A 24240-nucleotide genomic window follows, 5' to 3' on the forward strand; every position below is an offset into this window, starting at 1 on the left:
TACAGGCACTCAGGTGATTGTGAATGCAGTCTCGAGATGTGATATTGACGTTCAAATATGTGACTGGATAAGGGCCCTACTCGCAGATAGAGTGGGATTATGGGGGGCTGTCCCCAGGGTCCTTTCCTTTCTCCTCTTCTGTGGAACTTAGTTGCATAAGACCTGTTTGTGTCTTTGCACAGAGGTATGCAGATTACATTGTGATTCTTGGCAATTTCAACACAACAGTCACGGAACTTTACAGCTGCCATGGTTACCTTTACAAAACGAGCTGTAGAGTATTGGTTCATTCATATTGAGAAGCTCTTCCATTGAGTTAAAAAAGGTCAAGTACCTGGGCATAATCCTTGATAGGGTCGTGAACTAAGGACCCCATCTGGAAAGGGTTATCACTAGAGAGAAATAGTCTTTGATGTAATGCAGACGTGTGATAATTAGGTCTTGGGAACAAGACAAGGCTTTTTTATTGGCTTTATGTCTCTGTTACTTATATGGTTACACAGGCACTTAGTGGTGGCGCTGAACCCAGCCAGCCACTTATTGTGGACTGCTGAGTTAACTGGACAACCACCTGTAATTCCACCTGACCTGAGAGAGAGAACATTATAGGCCAAACTTAATGGCCTGCCGAATATAAAGATTTATATTCTATTTTATTATGCTTTAAGGTTAATCTCAAGTCCAAACTAAACTATGGGATATAAAAATGAAATAATTTGTTCATGACTTTGTCCATTACACTAATGTACTTGCAGACAGTACACATGTAGGAAGAAAATTCTTAAATTTCTAAGTGTTAAATTTTTTGTAATATTAGTAAAATTTAAAATTCTGTTTAGACTATATGAATGTTTTGTTGAAATGAAACTTGCTCTTATTAGAGGTGAAGTTAAGACTATGAAGTCCTTTTTTTCACTTAACCTTTATTTATATAAAGTGAAATAACAAAAAGAGCAATGGAAATCATTGCTCTGTGTGGAGTGTATTTTTATGGGAACTTAAGATGGTGACTTAACAGGTGAACTTAAAATGGTGTTGGTGACTTAATAGGAGAAAGAGGGGGAGTGTTTCGATGAGCAGGAGATGCGCCGTTACGGCTACTGGAGTCCTGAATCACAAGCACTGGGGCTTCCGTCGTATCGTGCCGCATATCTTTTTATCTCCCACATCCCACTTGACATGATCCACGCATACCTGCGACTGCGTCTAGAGACCAAACCAGAGCAGCCATCCGTCATGAGTATCAGACAGGTGAGGAGGTCAACCAATACTTGGCATTAATAAATTATATATTGTAAATAAAGTTTTAAAACAACTACTACCAACAAAAGATCAGAAACAGCGAGTTGATTTGGAATGGAGTGAAATCATATTTAATTTTTATCTGCATGTGAATGCCATATACTGACAAATACATTAAGATAACTTATTCTGATTTAATTCTGTTTTAATTAAATACTGATGCATCCACAATAATTTATGTTCTTCTTAGGTTGAGACTTCTCATAAATTATAAACGCATAAGAATCATGAATTAAGAGAGAGAGAGAGAATCTTTATTTTACAATCTTCAAGATTGAAAATGGTGTCACTTTATACAATACATTTGTCATGGTAATTTCAGTCCAGAACTTGCTTTACATAGTAAAATTTGGCCAGTACAGAAATTCACTTATGGTGTAGAACGGTCGTTGGAGCAACCAAGCTTGAAGATAATTCTTTAAGATAATTGGGTCAGCTCTCTTGATTGTGTCAGGAAGGATGTTGAAAAACTTGGCTCCAGCATATGAAGGCTTTGATTGAAAGCGACTACTGTGGTGAAACGGCAGAGTCTGTGGCATTCCTGGTTTGGTAGGTGTGAGTGTCCATGTGGCGCTGCAATTTTCTTGAGGATGCCAGGTAGATCACTTCCAGCAGGTAGATATTAGTGACTGTCAATATTCCCAATTCTTTAAAACCACTCCTGCAGCTGTCTCTCCAGTCAAGATCAGCCAGTATTCTTATAACCTTTTTCTGAATAATGAGAACACGCTCCAGGTTGCCACTCGCCGTAGCACCCCACAAGACAATGCCATATCTGAGATAGGACTCAAACAGAGAGTTGTAAGCTGTTCTCACTGTATCCTCTGTGCCGACATGCTTGATTCTTCTAACTGCAAAGATGGCACTACTCAGTCTGCTGCACAGTTTATCAACATAGTCCATCCACGATATTCTGTTGTCGACCACAACACCAAGATGCTCCACTGAGTTTACAGAGTCAAGGTTGGGGAATCCTGACAATTGTTCTTTCAAGCTGCCAAGAGTCATTGCTTTCGTCTTTGATCCGTTAAAAACGAGGTCGTTCACTGCACAGTACTCAACAGCAACATTCAATGCGATGTATGACTGTACTTCAAGTGCCTCTCTATTCTTTCCAGAAATCAAAAGAACCGTGTCATCGGCATACATTATGGTGCTACTGTAGGGTTCCATGTATGCTGGAAAGTCAGATGTAAAGAGGACAAACAGAACAAGCCCTAGGACAGAACCCTGTGGTACACCTCTCTTTACAGGGAGTCTATTGGATCTATACAGGACTTTTATTCCTTTCATGCTCTGCTTAAAAGGATTAAGGTTTAAATAATTAATCCTAGATAAAAAACTAAATATTGTATTATTTAATTTATAAATTGATTTAACTACTATGGAATAATTAAACCACAATTATAATATTTACAAAAAAGCTGATCACTTTAAATTTGTAAAGTGAATAATTTAATTAGTTCATTCACATCGACTACTGTTATCTTATACCAAATCAAGTTGTAATATACATTTGTTATTCGTATAATGTTATTTTACAATTATCTATGGATAGTTTAGATAACAAAAGGCTGATCTGTGAATGGTACTCCTTCCCACTCACAGATCATATAGTCCTTGTGGGAACTTTTCACTGTATATATGATTTGTCACCTGCTTGTAACATATAAATACTGAATAAGTTCAATCCAAATCAATTCAATACAGTTATAGTTGACGTAGCTTTGATGGAAAGGATTGATTCAATGTGAATGTTGAGTTTAGCTCCAGTTCACCGTCTGCTTAGTCCAGTGTCTGAAATCTGACACTGCTTCAGACGACTCCTGGAATCTGGAGTCATGTTCGTCTGAAGAGATCCAAAAGTAGTCAGTTGCGAAAAAGATTAAAACAATAATCTTGCGTCGTTTCGACATCAGAGATACCTAGACTACAAATTCAAGTGCACTGTAGGTGAAGAGTTGGTCTCACTTCACATTGAATTAACCTTTCCCACAACAGCTATGTTGTGTGTAGAAGTCTCAGTTACTCCTCTGTGCTTTGAGATCATGTCTAAAACATTGTAATATACTTAGTTATACACCTGATGAGCCAATGAGAACACCTTCTTCTCCTAGATTACATTTGAATTTGTAGTCGAAGTGTCTCTGATGTTGAAACAATGCAGAATTCATTTTGAGCTTCTCCATTGTCAAATTTTTTTTTATCTCTTCCGACAAACATGAATCCAGATCCCAGGAGTCAGTTTGATATAGCTTCAGATTTCAGGTGCACTAAGTAGAAGGTGAACTGGAGCTAAATTCAACATTCTTAGTCATAGTTGGTTTGAAAGTAATGCTCAATACTCGGACAAAAATTTAGCATGGTCCTTAGTGGAGAAAGATTTGTTAAGAATCATTTTCTAAGTCTCTGTACGGTAGAAGGTTAATATATAAATCAGTATAATCTATTAATCTTATTCCATTCATAAATAATATGGTTTAAATAAAAACGTTTGTTTATAATTGATCCATCCTTATATCTACCATGTACTTATGGAATACATAAAAAGCCGATGATACTTTATTAAAATATTACTGTAAAGAGAGTTTGTAACAAATTAAAAAACTCATGCAAAAAATGTGTTATAATCAAGAATACATTATATTTGCAACCTACTTTTCAACCAACTTTCACTAAGGACAGACCAGTTCTAAAATTGGAATTTTAATTCTAAAAAGTTAAAAATAAGATCCTAATTCTTATTTTGATTCTGATTGTTCACAATACAAGTCAGCTCAATATTCCGGTAAGGTATGGTTATGATTTCTCTCGGTGTGGACTGTTGTGACAAAATCCACATGCCTACGAGAGAAGGAGAGGATTGATTGGTAAATTGTCATTTCATTTCCAGTCTGAAACAAAACTACTGTATCATTTCACCGAGTTCAAAATTAAATATTCATCTAGGTCTGGAATTCTGGCTAGATAATAGCTATTATTGTTTTTATTTTAACCATGAATATTTTATTAGAATAAGTTTTGAAATCAAGTTCTAAATTCTGAATTATGGCAGTATTTTGCACATGTAACAAAAAATTTGATTGGGAATCATTTAATCAAGTGCCAACAGAACAAATCAGATATAGAAAATAACAGTGTCATAATATCAGCTTGAGATATCGATGCTAATTTGGGGTCGGTGTTAGTTAATTTTCTTCTTCTTTTTCTTGAAACAACATACCATACAATATATTCTTAAAATTAATATGTGAATCAAGTATGAAATGTTAAATCAGTGTCAGAATCGATTATATCTTAAATCACAACTGAATTTGCATCTGTAAAATGATCATAAATCAGAAATAATTATAGTTGTAAGAGGTTTTATTATATCAGGTTTTCAATTAATTAGTATTTTCCTGTTTGTTATTGAAGGAATATCAAGTGACTCTGGAAAAAATTTGTATATGTATTACTAATGGGTATTTTCAACCCTCCTATTGTATTGACTATCCAATAGTAAAACAAATGTACTTGTCTAATATAATATATAATCACTTTCTCTTTTAAATTTATTTACAGTTACAAATTTTATTGTGGTATTAATTATATTTTTCTATTAATATCAAATTGAAAGTACAGCCTCGCCTCTTGTGGGATTAATTTTATTAAGAATAAATTATGGAAGTTGCCAAGATGTCTATGTATTTGTTGTAATGAGATGTAGTTTTTGTGGGTTTAGCTGATCCAAGAGCTGAAGGAGGGTCTTAGGCTGGCTGTGCTAAACCGACAAAGGTATCTGGACAATGTGAAAACTTCACTGTGGAACTGCACAACAGAGATTGTGGAGAACTTCAAGAACAGAGTGACAGCATTTGATGCTAGTGTACAGAGTGTGCTGGAGGTCAGTAGAATATATTGTTTTTCTTTCTAAACTTGTTGTTACAGTTGCTTCTGTTTATACATGTTATTAGTTTACAATTACAACAAACATTTAAATTGATGCTGTTTTGCGATGTTTCTACCTAGCACCTGATAACTCTGGAGAAAAATTTAGAATGTTATCAAACCACAAGATGCAATACTGATTTGCCTTTGACTGACTAAACTGCATTGACAAGAATCGCACACCCTGGTGTCTAAATTGCTTTGAAATACACTTTGGCTGTTAAAATCACTATTAGCCTCCACTTTCCAAATGAATTTCCTTTATTATTAAAGAAATTTTGTTATTTTGGGGGTACTAAATGTTCTAATAGATTCCAAAAATGCTAAAAAAAATTATATCAGCAGTACTATGGAAAGAACTAATATCGACTACAGTAGACATTTTGGCTAAGGCCCTATTAGGCGACATATATTTTGATTATAATTTCTGTCAAGTTTTAGAGTTGAAAAAAATAATTAGTACGATAAATAATGTACTGAAAGATACATAACAATTACTCTCAAAATAAAACTATTGTTAATACAAACCTAAATTTTACAAGAAAACCTGTAAAATTCAAAGTTTGTGATGGAGCTTAAACAATTGGTTTTGTGTATGCACAAAAATACTTAGCGTGCTCCATTGGAAAAGCATCCAGGAAACCTACATTGATTGTTTGAAGAAAGTAATGGAATTTCAGGTAGATGGAGAGCATTTTTGTTTGCAAAACATCAGGTGGATGGGCAATTCTTGGTTGTTTTCTCAGTTGTGGCAATAAACAGGTATAATCAATATCACTGTCTTTGTTACGATGACTGTGGATCAAGAATACTCGTCTTTGAACTTAATTTAGTCGAGAATATCCTTTTTTCGTGTTCCCAAAGCTCGTTGATCTCCTGGTAAAATATATGATATTGCAAGCATCTTGATCCTGGCATTATAGTGCATTCTCGTTCAAGGAAGGCATTATTGACATTTATATAGAGAGACAAAAAATGCAATGTAGATCAGATTGGTTTTTTTCTGTATCCGTAGGAATAATCTTCAGGAAGCAGTTTTAATCCTGTGTTTACACTCTTCATGTTCAGGGGTGGCTGGTAAATGACAACAGCTTATTTGTTTTTTCCAAAACAACCTTATTTCGTCTGTTCGATCTCGTTAACTTTGAACTGACAGAATCAATTGTGGTGCTGCAATCACAGTGGCAACACATCATGGAGTGTCATTAGGCTCGGTCACTAGTTGGACTAGACTCACAGTAGCAATATGTCATGGAGTGTCAGCAGCCTGTGTCATTTGAAGGGCAGGAGTCACAGTAGCAACACGTTCGTTGAGGAGTGTCAGCAGCCTGTGACATTTGAAGGGCAGGAGTCACAGTAGCAACACGTTCGTTGAGAAGTGTCAGCAGCCTGTGTCATTTGAAGGGCAGGAGTCACAGTAGCAACACGTTCGTTGAGGAGTGTCAGCAGCCTGTGTCATTTGAAGGGCAGGAGTCACAGTAGCAACACGTTCGTTGAGGAGTGTCAGCAGCCTGTGTCATTTGAAGGGCAGGAGTCACAGTAGCAACACGTTCGTTGAGGAGTGTCAGCAGCCTGTGTCATTTGAAGGGCAGGAGTCACAGTAGCAACATGTTCGTTGAGGAGTGTCAGCAGCCTGTGTCATTTGAAGGGCAGGAGTCACAGTAGCAACACGTTCGTTGAGGAGTGTCAGCAGCCTGTGATATTTGAAGGGCAGGAGTCACACTAGCAACACGTTCGTTGAGGAGTGTCAGCAGCCTGTGTCATTTGAAGGGCAGGAGTCACAGTACCAACATGTTCGTTGAGGAATGTCATGCAGCCTCGGTCACTTGTAGGGCTGGAGTCACAGTTGCAATCTTTGGAGAATTTGTGGAGTCAAAATTATATTTGTAATGTTAAAAATTATTTTAAGACTGGTAGGGAGATTTTAGTATACATGTAAGACAAGTATAAATGTGTTACATAGATATTAAAATATTGAATGTAGAACAGTAAATAAGTTTAGTAGAAAACTGCCTGCCAAATCTAACCTTGGAGGTTTTAATTAAATGTTGTCTTGTGACAAAGATTGAACATGTTGAATGCCTTCTGGGGGCTGGAAATCAGGGTCTGCATATGACATCAGTAAGATCCAAATCACTGACCTTCCCATCCATTCCATTGTCCACAAACTCTTCAATAAAATGTGTATTTTTGAAAAAATTAGAACAAGGTATCGTACATAAAAAAATATATATATATATTAAGTTTGAAGTCTAAAAATAAGCATTTTGACTATATGACACTTAATTACTTAGTGCCATGCTTCCAAATGTCGACTCTGGTAGACATAAAAATGTGTGACAATAACTATCTATGGGTTTACATACACAAAGTGCAACAAAATTTTCTTTAGTTGATCAGTAATTTGTGTAATGCCGCTAAGGTACTACGCAAAACTGATGTCAATAGACGCACTAGAATTATGGTGACCCATAATCATAATTTTTGAAATATCTAACTACAAGTTAAATATTATTTAATCTAACTGCAAGTTAAATATTATTTTTTTAAAGTACGATAATTTACTAATTAGGTTATCTATTTACGATTATTCCAACAAAAATCCAACGAACATCCGTTTTAGCGATTGTAGTGTGCGTAATTTCCCTCAGCTACTGTTCATGTTTATATGAATGATACATTTATGTTTAGACTGACGTAAATGTAGGAAATACTTGTACTAACTGCAAGCAAAAATATTATTTAGAAAAGTACGAGTTTATCAATTAGCTTTTGTATTTATGGCAAAAATACGTTTTAGCAATTGATAATTAGTGTGTACTGCTAATATGCTGATAAGTAATAATGCAGATTATCTTTGCAGATTTGATTGTCAAACCTTGGTCATTGATTCTTTGTTGAAGATTCAAAAGTCGGCTTTGACACATAATTAAAATATATCTTGATTGATTGTTGCAGGTATACCTGGAGTATCTTCAACAGTGGGTACAGATGATAGAGCAGCAGAGGGTTCAGAAGAATATCCTGAAGGAGGAATGGTCTTTTATCTCTGGCATTACGAAACACATTCCCGGCGGCCAAGCAGTTGTAGGCAGCAGCTTCTGGTCAGTTTATTATATGCCAATAGTTATGGCTGAGGGAGGGGAGAGAAGAGAGCAATGAGTACACAATTTCATTCAATGCATTACAATAATTAGTTACTTATTAATGATACGATGTATCATTGTTATACTGAAGTAACTTTTATTTAAATTGACCTTATCTTCCCTGGAGAAAGCTTTTTCAATCCAGTGATAAACAAAAGCATGTGATAATTCAAAACAGCAATTTTGTCTTTGTTGCACTACTCATAAATTGTTCTTATTAAAATAGATGTTATGTTTGATGTTTGAAATAATGATGAGTACACAATTTCATTCAACGCATTACAATAATTAGTTACTTATTAATGATATGATGTATCATTGTTATACTGAAGTAACTTTTATTTAAATTGACCTTATCTTCCCTGGAGAAAGCTTTTTCAATCCAGTGATAAACAAAAGCATGTGGTAATTCAAAACAGCAATTTTGTCTTTGTTGCACTACTCATAGATTGTTCTTATTAAAATAGATGTTATGTTTGATGTTTGAAATAATGATGTAATATTGGTGCATTAACTTAAACTGTCTTACATATGTAATTTTAAATTATTATATAAATTAATTTTAGTACCAAATACTTTGCTAAAATCCATTTAACAGTTTGGAATGCTAAAATGATAACTCAAAAATAATTTAAAATGTAAACAAAATTCTTCAAGTTGATCATGTTGTTGATCCTATTCCAGTCGGATGGCCACATCCATGTTTAAGATCAACCGAGAACAGTTCAAGAATCAAGTGGACAAGTTGACAGAAAGCATTGCTCATGTTACTGAGGCTGAGAGTGCGTTCAAGTAAGTCAGAACAGTCATTTTTCTTTACTGTATTTTTTAAGGTCTTTAATGTCATTTCATTTTTTCATTGATAGTTGTGTGTATTTACCATCAATACTAATAATTAAAAATAAATATATAGTTCAGCATGGTAATACCTGTGCATTTGGCTCCAGGCAGACAATGTTCTCTGTGTGTCGCAAACTACAAGTGGTCTGTGGAGATGGCAGGGAGAAGATTATTAGTGTCCTCATCCTATCTAAGATGCTGCGTAAAGATCTGGAGAGTGACACCAATGAAAGTGTACGTTCTTCGCTGTGTAGCAACATCATTGGTGACTCTCTTTCACAGCTTAAGGTATTTAACAAATTTTAAACATGGCATGGTTAGAATTGGTGCTGGTTAAACATCATTTACTCTTTTAAAAAATAAAATAGCTCTATAAACTTAAATTTTTTTAAATTTATAATTTAATGCATTGCCAATTTAATGATTCCGTACCTTACCTCCCTGAACCAATTCAATTAAAAATGACAAAAATGCTGGTGATAGCATGGTGATTTTCTAAAAAAACAAATTTTTATGCAATTTCAATGCTTGACGTATCTTTCTGTCCTATGAAATAGACTAGAGTAAGCTCTTCTTTTTAAGAATATTATCAAGCAATTTCTTTTAATACGAGGGCTATCCAGAAAGTACAAGACGTTTTGAAATAAAAAAATAGCCAACTGAAATATGAACATTTTATTATATACATTTAAAAGCTAAACTATTTGGCTATTTTTCAACGTAATGCTCGTTGAAATTTTTACATTTGTCATAATGTGACACAAGATTTTCGATTCCTGCTTTGTAGGAATCTGCCACCTGAGATCTTAACCATTGATTAACACAAGCGTGAAGTTCAGTGGCTGCGTCGCAAGCCAGGTCTTCATTGCTGGCTGGAAAGAGGTGGTAGTCGCTTGGTACCAGATCTGGGCTATAAAGCGGATGATGAAACACTTCCCAATCAAAATCATCCAAGACTTGTCGTGGGAAAACAACATTTTTTAATTCAATTTTCCCCTATGCTTGTTTTTTATTGTTCGCCGTAAATTCTGCAATGTTCATAGTACCTCTCTATGTTGATTGTTAATCCTCGTTCAAGGAAATCAACCAGAATTACACCCTTAGCATCCCAAAAAACAGTTTGTGACAGAGTTTGGAGATATTTTCTGGGTTTTTTTGGAGAATGTGTGTGCCCCCATTCCATAGACTGCATTTTTGTTTCACAATTGACAAGCTTCACCCATGTTTCATCACCAGTAACGATACGTTTGAGAAGTTCGTTACCATGTCTATCGTATTCATCAGGGAAAGTTAACAATGCAGCAAGTCTTTGTTTTTTGTGATCTTCCACAAGGATTTTTGGAACCCACCTGGCACAAAATCTGTAGTATCCAAGCTTCCCTACAATATTTTCATGAAGTAAACTTCGTGAAATTTGTGGGAAGTGTTCCGAGAGTTTAGTCATTGTGAAACGGCAATTTTCATGAATTTTGTCATTGATTTTCAATATAAAATCTCCAGTAATTATGGCTAGGCCGACCACTACGACTGTCGTCATGAACATTGGTGCAGCCATTCTTAAGTCAATACATCACTGCCTTACTCTGTTTTCACTCATTATTCTATTTCCATAAACTTCACACAATTGGCGATAGATTTCAATTGGTTTATGCTTTTTTTTTCCAACAAACGTTATCACTGAATGCACTTTACAAGTGGTAGGATTTTTAATTGCAGCATACATCTTAATTAATCACAGTGAGAAAATTAAAGAAATACAGTCTGTGCATGACTACAGCTTGATGCATACTGAACGCCAGAGTGTTTAGACACCAAGATGGCGGCTGTAGCCCCACCCATTGCTGCACCATTCAAAAACGTCTGTTACTTTCTGGATAGTCCTTGTATAGTATAATACAAAAACATAATTTTAAATAAAAAATGGAAAGGTAGTCGTGGGGCTGACCGATAGAAATGACTACTTCCTATAACGGGCTATGAATATATGACGTCTTAAAAAAGTATGTTTGGTAATTATTAAATGGTTATTTTTTATTTTTAAAATAATATGAGACACTCAATTCTTTATCATAAAAACGTTTTATAATTTGTATTGATTTTATACATATTTTTGTAATAATTTTTACATTCCATATATTACAATGATCACCGACTTCTAAATATTAAAGTAATAAATATTTATACATTTTCCTTATTATTGTTTCTATTAGTGTCTCTAATTTGGTCAGTTTCATTTTAATTACAATCTTGTATTTGTCATTATACTCTAAAAATAAAATTTTGGGTATATAATAACAGAAATAAAATTAAAAAATAAAATCTTGCTAAATATCTTGTAAACACAGCATCTATTGTTTTTCCATATTCTTTTTTGTTTTTTTTCCATCCTCGCTGTACTTATGTTTTTATTGTTTGACATTGTTAAATTTAATTTAGCATTTACAAAGTTAATTAATGGTTTTGACATTTCTTTAGAAAAATTTGTATTTGTATCTGTTTTATGTAATTTTAGTTTTTAAGTGAATGTTAGGTAAGGCTCAATGTAATTGAGTAAAGGTTATAATATTGTAACCAACTAGATTATAAATAAATTAGTAGTTTGTAGATTTATTTAAACAAATCCATAGTCCGCCAAAAGAAGTAGTCACTTCAATAAGGAGCGAAAGTAACCTGGATAGCCACTGAACAGAGAAACGCCCTGTCTGACATCAAAATGGCCGTGATAGTCCTGCCCCTAGCGGCTACAGAGCAAACAAGCATGCCGCTTTGTTTTGTGACATGAAACAAAAGATTTTCCCCCTTGAAAAACATACATCCATAGCCCACCAAAAGAAGTAGTCACTTCAATAAATTTCTAAATAAGGTGGTGTTTTGGGTAATTTCAAGCTATATTTGTATCACGTATTTTATATTAATAGACAACTTAAGCATTGCAAGCAAAAGCATAACCAATGAAACGAATCAGCATGGAATGGTGATTAAAACAAATCAAACCAAATTAAAAATAGCATTTGAACCTTCAGAGAAAACTTTATAGATATGATTGAAGGTATTAAAAACAGTTGAACTAGCTTGATTCTGGTTGTATTAATCGTGCTAGAACTCCTGTTGTGCAGGATTTCAATGGAATCTATTATAATGCATGATGGTTTAATTGCTAGCAGGAAATTAAATAATTCAACAAGTTATGGTGTGTACAATAAGTCAAAACAATTTGCTAATAATAAACACTTAGGTTATTGTTTGCAATGCCTATCACTCATGGGGCTGACAATTTTTTTAATCGGTTTGTCTATCTGCAGAATGTCTGAAAAACGAAGCTGTACATTTGAAATTTTGAGTGAAACTTCATTTATGTATGTGTAAGATGAAGTTCGATAATGGTGCATGTTCCTTCATCGGATATCCCTCATCTGGGCAGAATGCCGTCAATGATACATCTGTAACTTCTAAACTGTGGGTTAGCAGTTAGGCCTGTTACGTGACACGTAGTTTGGCACACTTGTATCATTCTGGAATTGAGATTCTAGTGATGCATTTTATAAGCAATCTGTATCAAAACGGAGTATTAATAAAGTAACCTGTATTTTCGGATATTAGTTCCATAAAATTAAGGCCTTACAGCATGATGGGGGTTATTTATGTTATAGAGAGAAGCCCTCAGCATGTGTGAGTGTATCTCTGAGATTGTAAGGCAGATAGATGAGGCTAGCCAGGTGCCCGAGGACTGGGATGAGAGTGATAAGGATGTACTTCAAAGTCGGATCAGGGAAGTACTCCATCAGTTCTTCAAATTTGGCTTCGAGGTAAGTTTCTACAATTCTCTTACAAACATTAAAAATTGAATCAAAGTATATCCCATTAAAAAATAATAACTGCGTTTTTTACAAAAAAAGAAGAGTGTAAGAAAAGAATAATTGCAATTTTGGTATAAAACAGTATGGTGGCCAAATATGTTGGCCCTTATGCACAAGAGTAACTGGCCATCATTTTGACATTGTTCATAACGACTAGAAAAGTCTTTAGTCAGTCACTCTATAAATGTGCATAATCAAAATTATCTAGAAAATTGTTACACTATCATAGGAGTAGTGAAAACATGAAAATACAAATGAAAAACTAAACAGATTAAAATTTAAAAGAAGTTAAACTGCACAGCAACTAGTTTAGGAAAACAAGACACTTAAGAATCTTAGTTTAAAAATTTATTTTCTACTGACTCATTACTAAACGTAAATTTTACGGACAAACATCTGATGATCTATTGTATTTATTTATAAGTTTGTTTTTGTTCTTTAAATTATAATTTTCTTTTTCTGTCCTATATTGTAAATATTTGTATCTATATTTATCTTAAGAAGTCTACCAGATACGCGGAAAATTTATAAATGTTTCAAACCATTATACAATGGTTTTCTTTGAAAAGAATTAACCTATTTTCATGTCTAAGTGAGCCATTTGGTACCTATCCTGCTTTGAAAATTAAATTAATTGTTATTTTGATAGTCGTGTGTTAATTCTATTGGTTCTCATGTCCAAAACACTTTTCATTCTAAAACACTTTTGATTGGATATTTTAACTATAATACTCAAAACCATATTATTTTACATTAATAATTTTTACTAAACAGACTTAAATATTATCGAACTCTTACCTTTTCAAACATACCTATTTTTTTAGAATGTTAAGCATTTTTAGCTATTCTTAATAAGGTACTGTATGGAACCAAAACACTAAGACAAGATTAGTTAATAACAAAATTGTTTGAGCAAGTCTGTTTCATCAGTTGGTTCGATAACATAGAAACTATATAGAACATCTTAGTGAAGACAAAGGTTACAGCTAGAATTTAAATAGTATTTATAGAAGGCAGAATGCTCTTAATTCTGAACACAAAGTGGTGTTATTAAAAATTTTAAAAAGATATTAACAATGAAATATTGAAGCACTGAGATATGACTGTACACAGTACCAAAAGGAGGTCTGCTGGCTGGTGACAGGAGGGTCACGCTCTCAGCTCGCCCAACGTCTCATCTCCTTTGCACAGTTGTGGATGACATTTGTGCGGACACGCTGTGAGCGCGGTCGTGGCCTCAGACCTCGCTGGGCCAACCATGGCCTTGACTTCATCATGACTGTCTGCGAGCCCCACTTCACCAGCTGCATCAGTGATGAAGAGTTCGAGGTAGATGATAAATTTTTGTTTGTTTTTTTTATCTCTTAGGACAAGAAGCTTATAAATTACACCTAGTCCTATAAGGACCTTTGCACTGCTTCCAGAGTGACAGTATAATCTCGATCTGGATTGGTAAGGGGTAGGGACCGCCTCCTATCGAGATCCATAACGAAGAATTTAGGGCACTAATCTCAAGTCATGTCCCCTCAAAAGAAGGGGAGGCCAGCTCTGAACCAGCCTCTCCAGTCAAAGCAGGGAGGGGGTGGCACATCCTTATGTTGAGGCTAGCAATATCCTCTGAGGATAGGGAACGAACGCCACCAACTCCCTACAGTCATCTCCCACAGTAGACTAGACCTATCAAATTATCCCTGCACCCCAGAATCTTGACATTTGCGGTTAGTCATGTGCCGCTACTGGACATCCATAAGGTTGCCCAGATTGAAGTGGCACTCGGTTTTTGCTGTGCCCAGTGGTGGGTTCAACTGGTAGAACACTTTCTTTAGTTATGAAGGAGTTTTTATCCTGCTATTTATCATGTTTGTGTGGTCTAAAAAAAGAATCAGAGTGGTCAGTGTCTGTCCGTATTAAGAACTGTTTCTCAGATTCTTGTGGTAATGGAGGTAGTATAGATTGGTATGAGTTGGGAGTGCTTCCTGCCTGCGGGTTCTCCTGCTAGAGAGTTTTACAAGGAGAGAGTCTGTGGTGATGGAAGTTGAGGTAGTGTATCAGGTGAAAGGCAGGTTACTGGCATGTTGATGCAAGTGGCAGCTCTGTGGTCTTATTATTTTGTTATAATTAGAAGGTAAAATTTTATGTTTTAAGTAAAACAAACTCTTGCACGCTTTGACTTTGCGGTTTTGGTTTAGCATACATAGGTGGTTCTTTAGGTGTTCCTTTCAAGTCTGGTTTAAGTCTGATTTGGCACACAAAGTGTGTTCTCTTAAATTTGATTTTGCTGCTCTTTTTGAAACTTGAAGAGAAACACTGAAAATATTCTTTTTCTCTATTCTTTTAGAGGAGAAATTTCTTTTACTGTAAAATTGTATGTATTTATTATTGGTCAGGTCATGGTTAAGTTTTTCTGTCGGAGATTGGCTGGCTCTCCCAGTGAACTTAAGGCTCAGTTTTGTGTGGGAGTTTGGCTGGCTCTCCCGGTCAGACAAGACATTAGTGCGTTTTTTGTTATTTTTGTTTTTTGTAAAATCATTTTCTGTCTTGCATGATCTCACATATAATTAACATATACACCATACTTCCTCTGCAAGCCACTCACCACACTGAGACTGCCAACACCTGGCTTGATATCATTGCTGTCTGTGACCAAACCCTGGTTGCGCACCACGGGCAACTTCCTACTCCTGGCCTTTCCAAACATGACCTTATTTTTCTTGCTTATAAACTAAGAACTCCCAAGATCAAACCAAAAGTTATGTTTTATAGAAACTACAAAAATATCAATCTTTATTCCCTGCTTATCGATGCTTCTCTAACTCCATGGCATGAGGTCACATCGGCTGATAATGTGGTCTTCTTGATAAACACGCTCCATTTGTTTCAAAGAGAGTAACCAAACTCCATGGATCTCAGAATTTATTCGACACCTCCAGAAACAAAGAGATAGAGCTTTCCTTAAGGCTAAGCGATCCAAGTTACGTGATGACTGGGCTGCATATAAAAAACTAAGGAACAATGTGCAACAACAAATTAGAAATGCCAAGATCAGGTTTTACTACTCTTCCCTGTCTAAAAAACAATCTAGCAGAATTTTATGGTCAAAACTAAAAGATCTTGGAGTCGGCAAGTCTAACACTTACTCCCCGGTTTCCCTTAATCTCGATGATATCAACAACTTCTTTGTTGAGATTCCTGTTGATCAGTCTGGGGCTCAGGAGTATGTCTCTGAGCTCGAAGGTGCTACTTGATAAACCTGTGTTTCAGTTCTCTTTCACTCCGGTAACAGAGACAGGTGTGTTAAAGGCTATTATAAGGATGTCCAGTAACGCAGTCGGGGCCGATGGCATTCCTACACGGTTAATAAAAGATACTCTTCCAGTCACTCTTCCAACTATCACTGCTATTTTAAATAAATCTCTGGCTACTTCAATGTTCCCACTGACATGGAAGTCTGCTTTAGTTCGCCCACTTCAGAAGTGTTCCTCTCCACAAAATCCTTCACAATTCAGTCCAATAAGTATTCTCCCTGCTTTATCAAAGTGTTTGGAGCGGATTGTTCATCAGCAATTTTCAATATATCTTGAAAGTAATAACATTTTATCAAATTTTCAATCTGGTTTTCGCTCCAACCACAGCACTACTACTGCACTTCTAAAAATAGTTGATGATATACGCCTTGGAATTGATAAGAGTCAGGTAACCATTTTAACCCTTTTCGACTTTTCAAAGGCTTTTGACTGTGTTTATTATCCCCTTCTCCTCATCAAACTTAGGAAGGATGGTTTCTCTGATGGTAGTGTCAAGTGGGTTGAGTCTTATCTTTCGGGACGACGCCAGTGTGTCAGGTCGGGTGAGAAGCAGTCGAGATGGAGACCAGTCACTCGTGGAATTCCACAGGGTTCAGTCCTGGGGCCACTTTTATTTTCACTGTACATCGATGACATTACTACTCAAATTACTCATTCCAATTTTCACTTATATGCAGATGACTTACAAATATACCGCCACTTTTCTATAAGAGACATACAAACTTGTGTGACTCTCATGTATTCCGATATTGACGCTGTTACTCACTGGACTTGGAAACATGGAACACACACTGAACTTATTATATGTGTTATTAAACGTAGACAAAACTCAGTGTATTATGATAGGTCATTCAAAGCTTGTTCGTAAAATTGATTTTACTACGGCTCCCAAATTAAAACTAAATGACCAAGAGCTAGAATACTCTGAGAAAGTAAAAAATCTAGGACTTATTATTGACAATCACTGAAGATGGACTGAACAGGCTTCTTTGATATGTAATAGGGTCTCTGCCGGTGTTCACAGCCTCAAGCGGCTGGCTTGATATCTACCACACCAAGTTAAAATAATTCTGATAAAGACTCTTGTACTGCCTCACTTCAACTACTGTGACATATTCATTAATGACATGACTGTGGAGCTTTCAAATAGACTCCAGTGTGCTCAGAACTTTTGCATTAGATTCATTTTCAATCTCAGACGTGATGATCACGTAACGCCCTTCTTCAAACAATAATCTATCTTACAATTACAAGATCTTCGAGACTATCACTCACTCATTCTGTTGCACACTCTTTTAAATACAAATTGTCCCAGTTATCTTTCAAACAACTTTCAATTTATGTCTGAAATAAGTGAACGAAGTACAAGGAGGGGTACATCCTTATTATCTATCCCAGTTCATCAAACAACTACCTTAGTAAGTCGTTTACAGTTTCTGCCTGTCGATTGTGGAATGCCTTACCTATAAACATCAGAGCCATTGATAAGCGCGCTCGCTTTGGGGCGGAGGTCAGGGCCTTGATGCTGGGGGCTCAGGGGGTATAGCGGTTGGCGGCTTTGGAATGTGGTACTTAGGGCAACTGAATGCAAGTTGAATGAATGCGTGTATGTCTTATTATAGTATTGTAAATATTTATAAAGTTACATTAATTATAAATTTTTTTTTAATTTTTTTTTAAAGCTAAGATTCTTGTAACTTATAAGGTTAATAATTAATAGATTTATTTTTAGTTATACATGTATATGTATGTTAGTTTAATTTTTTACGAGGTTAAGTGGTAGAGAGGACTTTATAGTCCTGACTTCGCCTCCAATAAAGACATTTTTCATTTCATTTTTTCATTTCATTTCATTTCATCTCACAGTACTAAGGATTGGCTTAGAGTGTTTAAAGAAAGCCTCAAGCAGTCATTTTGCCATTATTGCTTGGTCACACAGTTAGTCAGACAGTTGTTCACAATTTATTGTCATTTTATATATAAAATCATTTTTATTTTTATTTCTTCCTCAAGGGTTTTCATACCTACCTGTTATATTATAACATTATTTTGTTACCTTAGAGAGTCTTGGCTTTGTGTTTTCAACTTTATTTGCCCCTTAAGTTGTTTTATGTTCTCTAGAGTTGACTTGCATAATAAGAGACCATTTACCTGTTTTTTAAATTGAGATTTTTAAAATTCAGCTTGTTCAATCTGTTTTTAATGTTCACTGTAAGGCCTTGATCAGTTCTAGGTTTGCTACTATTTTGTCCTCTAGTTCAAGATGATTTCCAACTTTTGCTACTGGGATTAGGGATGTTTCAAGGTCCAAGTTATCAGATTGTGAGAGGTTATGTATTTTGGTTTCAAGATCTTCAATATCGTTTATAGTGGTTTCCAGGACTTGATTTCACTTATCACATACCCATGGTGAACTTTCTTCTGAATTAAGTTTTTAAAATTTTGTCAGACTAACTTAGGCATCTGAAATGATACCACATATTGCAGAGTCCAGAACAGCATATAGCCTAGTATTTCACTCCAATGTTGCAAATGCCACAGGGATGTCTAGACATGGCGAGGAACAATTTGGATTAACAGTGTTTAGGTATTTCCTAGTTTGTGGTAGTAGAATTGTATTGTGATGTAGGAATTTTATATGTAATATTTGAAATTTATTGTAGTGCAGCAAATATAGTAATTGTAATTCTTGAGGAGACGAAAGGATAGATTACAGGTAACATTTATAAATCTATGTTGATGATAAAAAATGTGTATATTATATTTTACTTAAATGAGCTAACAACTGTTGTGTCAGAAAGCAAAAAAATTGCATTTGTCAAAATATATAAGTATTCTTGATTAAACCCTTTGAATTCTACAGAGAAAACATTAAGTGACAAAAAGATTCACCTGACAACAATGTTTTAAGTCATATGGGAGAAATGCCAGGAAATAATTAGTAGTATTGTATGGCTTCAGGTGAAAAATGATATTTGTTTATATTTTTCATGGTATGTTCATGAAAATGGTATCAAAATGTTTGTACTGAAATGTACAACAAGAAAATAGCATAAATCCAATGAAACAACAGCAAATATATGTACTTGTGATATGTGAAAATCTTAAAATGTATGTAAGTATTATTTGTTTTACTTTTGATGTTTTTTAACAAATTAAATACGAAAAAATTATACCGTTGGAGCAAATTATTTTTCATTCGTTATAAATATGAAAAAAAATAATTGTAAAATTTGTTCAAGGAATACAATAGTTTCAGTATTTAAAATTATGTACATAAAAAAAGCATTTTTTCAGTAGCCCTACTGCTAGTCTACACCATACTAAAATAAACGTATCATGTAACAACCTAGTATATACTCACATTTCTTTTGTTTTATATCTTAAATACGTAGTCTTCATAATTTTAATATTCAGAAAATATACACATAACAAGAAAAACTAAAAATCATTTGGATATTTTTTAGTCATATCTTTAAAATTATACATCTCTCATAAGTGTTGGACCAAAATATGCCGTAAGTGTTTGAAGTTTTACACTGTTCGCATGTGGTAAAACTCAAAGTACTTTCACAACAGTCAGCTCTTAGAAGTCAACGTGTTTTCTACCAGTAATTCCTTCCCTCTCTCATTTTAATTCTCTTTTTGTGTTAGTTTCCCTCAGTTTTCCTGGCAATGTAAAAGATTCCTTTGATTTCTAACCTTACAATTAATTGATGTTAATATAGTTTCTGTACTGTTAAATTTGATTATGCTTTCATTCCTTTTTCCATATTTTTAAGTATCATTACTAAGCATTTATAAAACTTCACTCTTATTTTTAGTCAAAATCAACATTCCTACAGCCACATCTATTTTGAAATTGACAGACACCTCATTGTTCTACAGTATTTACTGTAAATTGATGTTCTTATTAGTTTTATTACACTGATACCTCACTATGCAGGAGCTGAAGTCCAACATAGATGATTGTGTCTCCCATGTAATCGGCACAGCTGTGGCCAATGGAGGCACCTCTCCTGGCACACCAGGCTCGTACTATCGCAATCGTGGTGTGTCTCCCTCCCCTTCCACCCCTCGGCCTACCCGTGTCTCCCGTCAGGAGAGGGGACCCAGCACCCCTGCCAGTCCGGAGATCCGGAGGTTAGTGTGATTAGTATTATCTTTTCCTTTAAAACATACTTCACAGAGCTTATGATATGTGATATTACTACCACCATAAATCTATTATCCTTTAAAACATACTTCACAGAGCTTATGATATTACTACCACCGTAAATCTATTATCCTTTAAAACATACTTCACTGAACTTATTATATGTGATATTACTACCACCGTAAATGTACAAATTCACTTAGATTTTGTTCTATATATAATGAAGTATAAAAATTGTATTTTGATTTGGATTCTTGTCAAAGGGGTGGCAATAAAAAGGAAGATACTATTTTCTATACACTTTAGACCACCGTTTTAAAAAGAACAGAGATAATTTAATTTTTGTTCTCAACAACTTTTATAAAGCATGTACCTTAAAAATGATGTACAACATGACGTGTGTTTGCATTTGAAAATTTTGAGATTTAAACATGGGACCGTCTGTTTGGAGGCACCCTATATTTTTACAGAATTGAAATGATTTAAATTCAATTCTTTTAGGGTTTATTTTGTGGTTAATCAGTTTAAACTAAACCTCTGCAGTTAGTCGTTTGACCGCTAGACATTTGAGATGGTTCATCTGAAACGCCCTGTACATATATTATATATATCCATACACAATTATATACTTATATTGAGTATTTGCGAATGCCTAGGATAGTGCCCTTAAAACAGGAAAAAACCTTCTGCAACCTCAAAATCATTGGATAACTGGATAATGCAATTTATTTACATATTTCATTGGCTGAGCATTTCCAGAGTCTCTCCCACCCATTGATAAGGAATTCATATTTCTGTCTTTGGCAAACGATAGCCGTCAAACAGTTTAACTTAAAGGGTTTTTGTAGTGTATATCTCCACCTCTTTATCAAAATTTAAAATGGTAAATATCGATCCATTGGGAGTCGCTGTCTGGACCAAGATGTCTGCTGTGGAGCGAAAGCGACCTCTCCCATGCTGACTCGAAATCTGAAATGCGTTTAACCTAATGTATTCTATACATTTAAAAAACAACATATCTCACATTAGCTATTTTATCAAAGAGAAATATTTATTCTATTGAAAAAAAAATATCATAATTAATTGTATTACTAATTTTGCTAACAATTATTATGTTCCAGCGAGGCCACATCCTCTAACGAGGAGAAAGATGGTACTATTGTGGAAACGCTTATTTGTCCTGTCCGCAGTAAGTATTGTTTTATATATATACATATATTTCAATAGTTAAACAATATTTATAAGATATTAAAATCTGTGTTCTAGATTTCAATAATATCACCATCATTTGATATACCGTCAGGTGTGTTTGGTATGTACTTCTCTCTACCACACTTTGTCTTCCCAAAGTCCTCTACGAGATTGACAACTATTTATTACAGCATTGTCATATCTAATGTTACTTAAATAAGGTTTTCATCTTATCTTACCACCTGGGCAGAGGGATATATTTGGTTATGGCTCTGTAGGACACCCAAGGCAGAGGAGTCAGACAAAGGCTGCCCCCTCCCCCTGCCACAGATCGTAGGTTGTCTAAAAATACTACTTCCTAGTCAACCACAATGGAGTGTGCTGCCATTCTGAATGCTCTTTATGAACTAAACAACTTTCCAAGAGACACAGTGTATAATTTCAAATATAATCGTGTTTGGCTTTTTGGTTAAAGTCTATCAGGATATATCCGTCTACGGCATGGGAAGGGTTAAGTGTTCTGGGTTAAAAAAGGTCAATCCTTTAAGTATAAGAATGTTAAAAATTTGGAAAAAGTGGTGGAGTGTGTTTTGGGTATGTAAGTGAGAATGTTTTCTTGTGCAAAAATGTAGAAGTAAAGATTTTGTAACTTCATTATTTAGAGTATTTAAACCTAAGCTGCAGGATATTGTTGTGGGTCTGTATAATATGTAATCACTCTTTTTCCTACATATAGATGTAGTAATCTGTTGTATCACAGAGGTATCTCGACAAGACAAGTTGCTGGTGGCTGTGAAAGAGTTGGACCGCACTCTGGAGGATAGGTTGCGGAACGACAGTCTTATCGGCAACATCGTGGCAGTGCGGGCCAGCAGTTCCGAGCAGACATTCGTGCGGCCACGGACTGTCACCTTCGGCTGGCAGCGAGGCATCAAGATAGGTCAGTACACACACATTCACAAGGCTCTCACTCTATACCTTGACCACTTGATTGTACTCTTTCAATTCTGAGAACAGGATCTAAAAATCTTTAAACTTAGTCACTTAATGGATTAACTCAACTCAAGTTTGCAAGCTTCCTAAAAATAGTCTAAAAGAAATAAAAACCTAATTTAATTTGGGTACAAATAAACATTTTGTTATGTTTTGGATGAACTCAAATTAAGTCCGTTTGTAGTTAATATTGTCAGTTTCTCCGTTAAGCACCAACACATACTTTTATATTTATTATTAAATAAGTAGTAGGTCACTTGCTATTTTTGTTTCCAAGGATTTTGTCTTGTAATTGTTTTGTTAATCTTTTCTTTAGAATGGAGTAGAATTTTGTAACACTATTATTATACATATGATCTGTGAATACAATACTATCAATGAATTATTTACATTTGTTGTTTGTTGAAATTTTCCGAGTTTATTCGGGACAAGCCAATGTAAAATTTTGGTACAAATGTTTATTATTTATTTAAAATTTTGTACCAAACAATGTCGTATGACAGAAAAGAAATATAACAAACCAGTTATTTTAGAATAATTACTATTATAAACGTTTGGAGGACCAGTCAAGGTCTCCACCTCCCGACAATTTAATGAGACTATTTGAGGAGAGGAAATGAGATAGAATGTGCCAAAGAAGTCACTCACCAAGAGAAAGTTGTCTTTTCCGATTACCACAACAAGAGGAGTCCCTGGACCAGGTGCACAAGATCAGAGAGAGTTCTAGGAGGGAGCTCCAGAGGTCCACACTGACGGATAGTCCACGTTTTGCGGGAGAACATACACTTAAACACGAGTAACGGGCACATAAAGGGTAAACAAGGGATAACAACATAGGTAAAACAATGAAGGAGAATGGTGAGCTAGAGAGGGTGAGATGGAATAATGAGCAGAAGTAAAAGTGTGCAGAAAACACGCAGCTGTAATGAGAGAGAGAGAGTTATGTCACAATGACCATACTGTACAAGAGCTACAACCCCACTGTCCAGCGACCAGCACAGGTGGTGATGGATTGACCATGGTAAATTTAGAATTAGCATAAAGGGCAACACTCACTCATGGTTTCTCTCACTCATTCATTAATAAAAATTAGTTCTTAATTAAATAAAAATATTATTAAATTTAATAAAAACGCTTTGTGTAACAAAGAACGAGTGCACGTTTAGAATGCAGGGTTTTTGGTACAACTGCTAAGGTCACCACATAATTTCAGACATGAGACTGAAAGAGTGATAGTACTTTAAAATCCAGCTTTCTACTTTTTATCATGCTATCTATATTGACTCCATCACTTAAGAGTTTGATCAGATTTTCTCACAGTCACAATAAAACTAGCATAGAGATCAGTATCTTCTTGAAAAAATAAGTTTTTTGATCAATGTAAATAAAATTGTTATCAGGCATGATCACGGAATGATTAGCTTGAAATGAAGTCAGCTTGGTACACACAAGCTAGTCAGGTATATATTTTGTAGTAAATACCGGATGGGTGAAAAGTAACTATTTATTATAAAAGTGTT

General features: G+C 35.0%; 1 protein-coding gene across 8 annotated transcripts in view; it reads left to right on the forward strand.

The window, feature by feature from the left end:
* Positions 1-24240, forward strand: part of LOC124359450 (mitogen-activated protein kinase kinase kinase 4) — a 146768-nt gene that overhangs the window by 87227 nt on the left and 35301 nt on the right. For all 8 annotated transcript variants that reach the window (XR_006922151.1, XM_046812192.1, XM_046812194.1 and 5 more), the window contains 10 exons: positions 1051-1251; positions 5027-5188; positions 8191-8336; positions 9063-9170; positions 9326-9506; positions 12869-13024; positions 14189-14404; positions 20327-20523; positions 21658-21725; positions 22488-22667. Coding sequence is in view for 7 of the 8 variants with exons in the window: in XM_046812192.1 (XP_046668148.1) it covers positions 1051-1251; positions 5027-5188; positions 8191-8336; positions 9063-9170; positions 9326-9506; positions 12869-13024; positions 14189-14404; positions 20327-20523; positions 21658-21725; positions 22488-22667 (1615 nt within the window). In the remaining variant the exon portion in view is untranslated. The remainder of the gene's footprint in view (positions 1-1050; positions 1252-5026; positions 5189-8190; positions 8337-9062; positions 9171-9325; positions 9507-12868; positions 13025-14188; positions 14405-20326; positions 20524-21657; positions 21726-22487; positions 22668-24240) is intronic.

Source organism: Homalodisca vitripennis, chromosome 4, assembly GCF_021130785.1.
Source record: "Homalodisca vitripennis isolate AUS2020 chromosome 4, UT_GWSS_2.1, whole genome shotgun sequence".
In the NCBI taxonomy this organism is placed as follows: Eukaryota; Metazoa; Arthropoda; class Insecta; order Hemiptera; family Cicadellidae; genus Homalodisca; species Homalodisca vitripennis.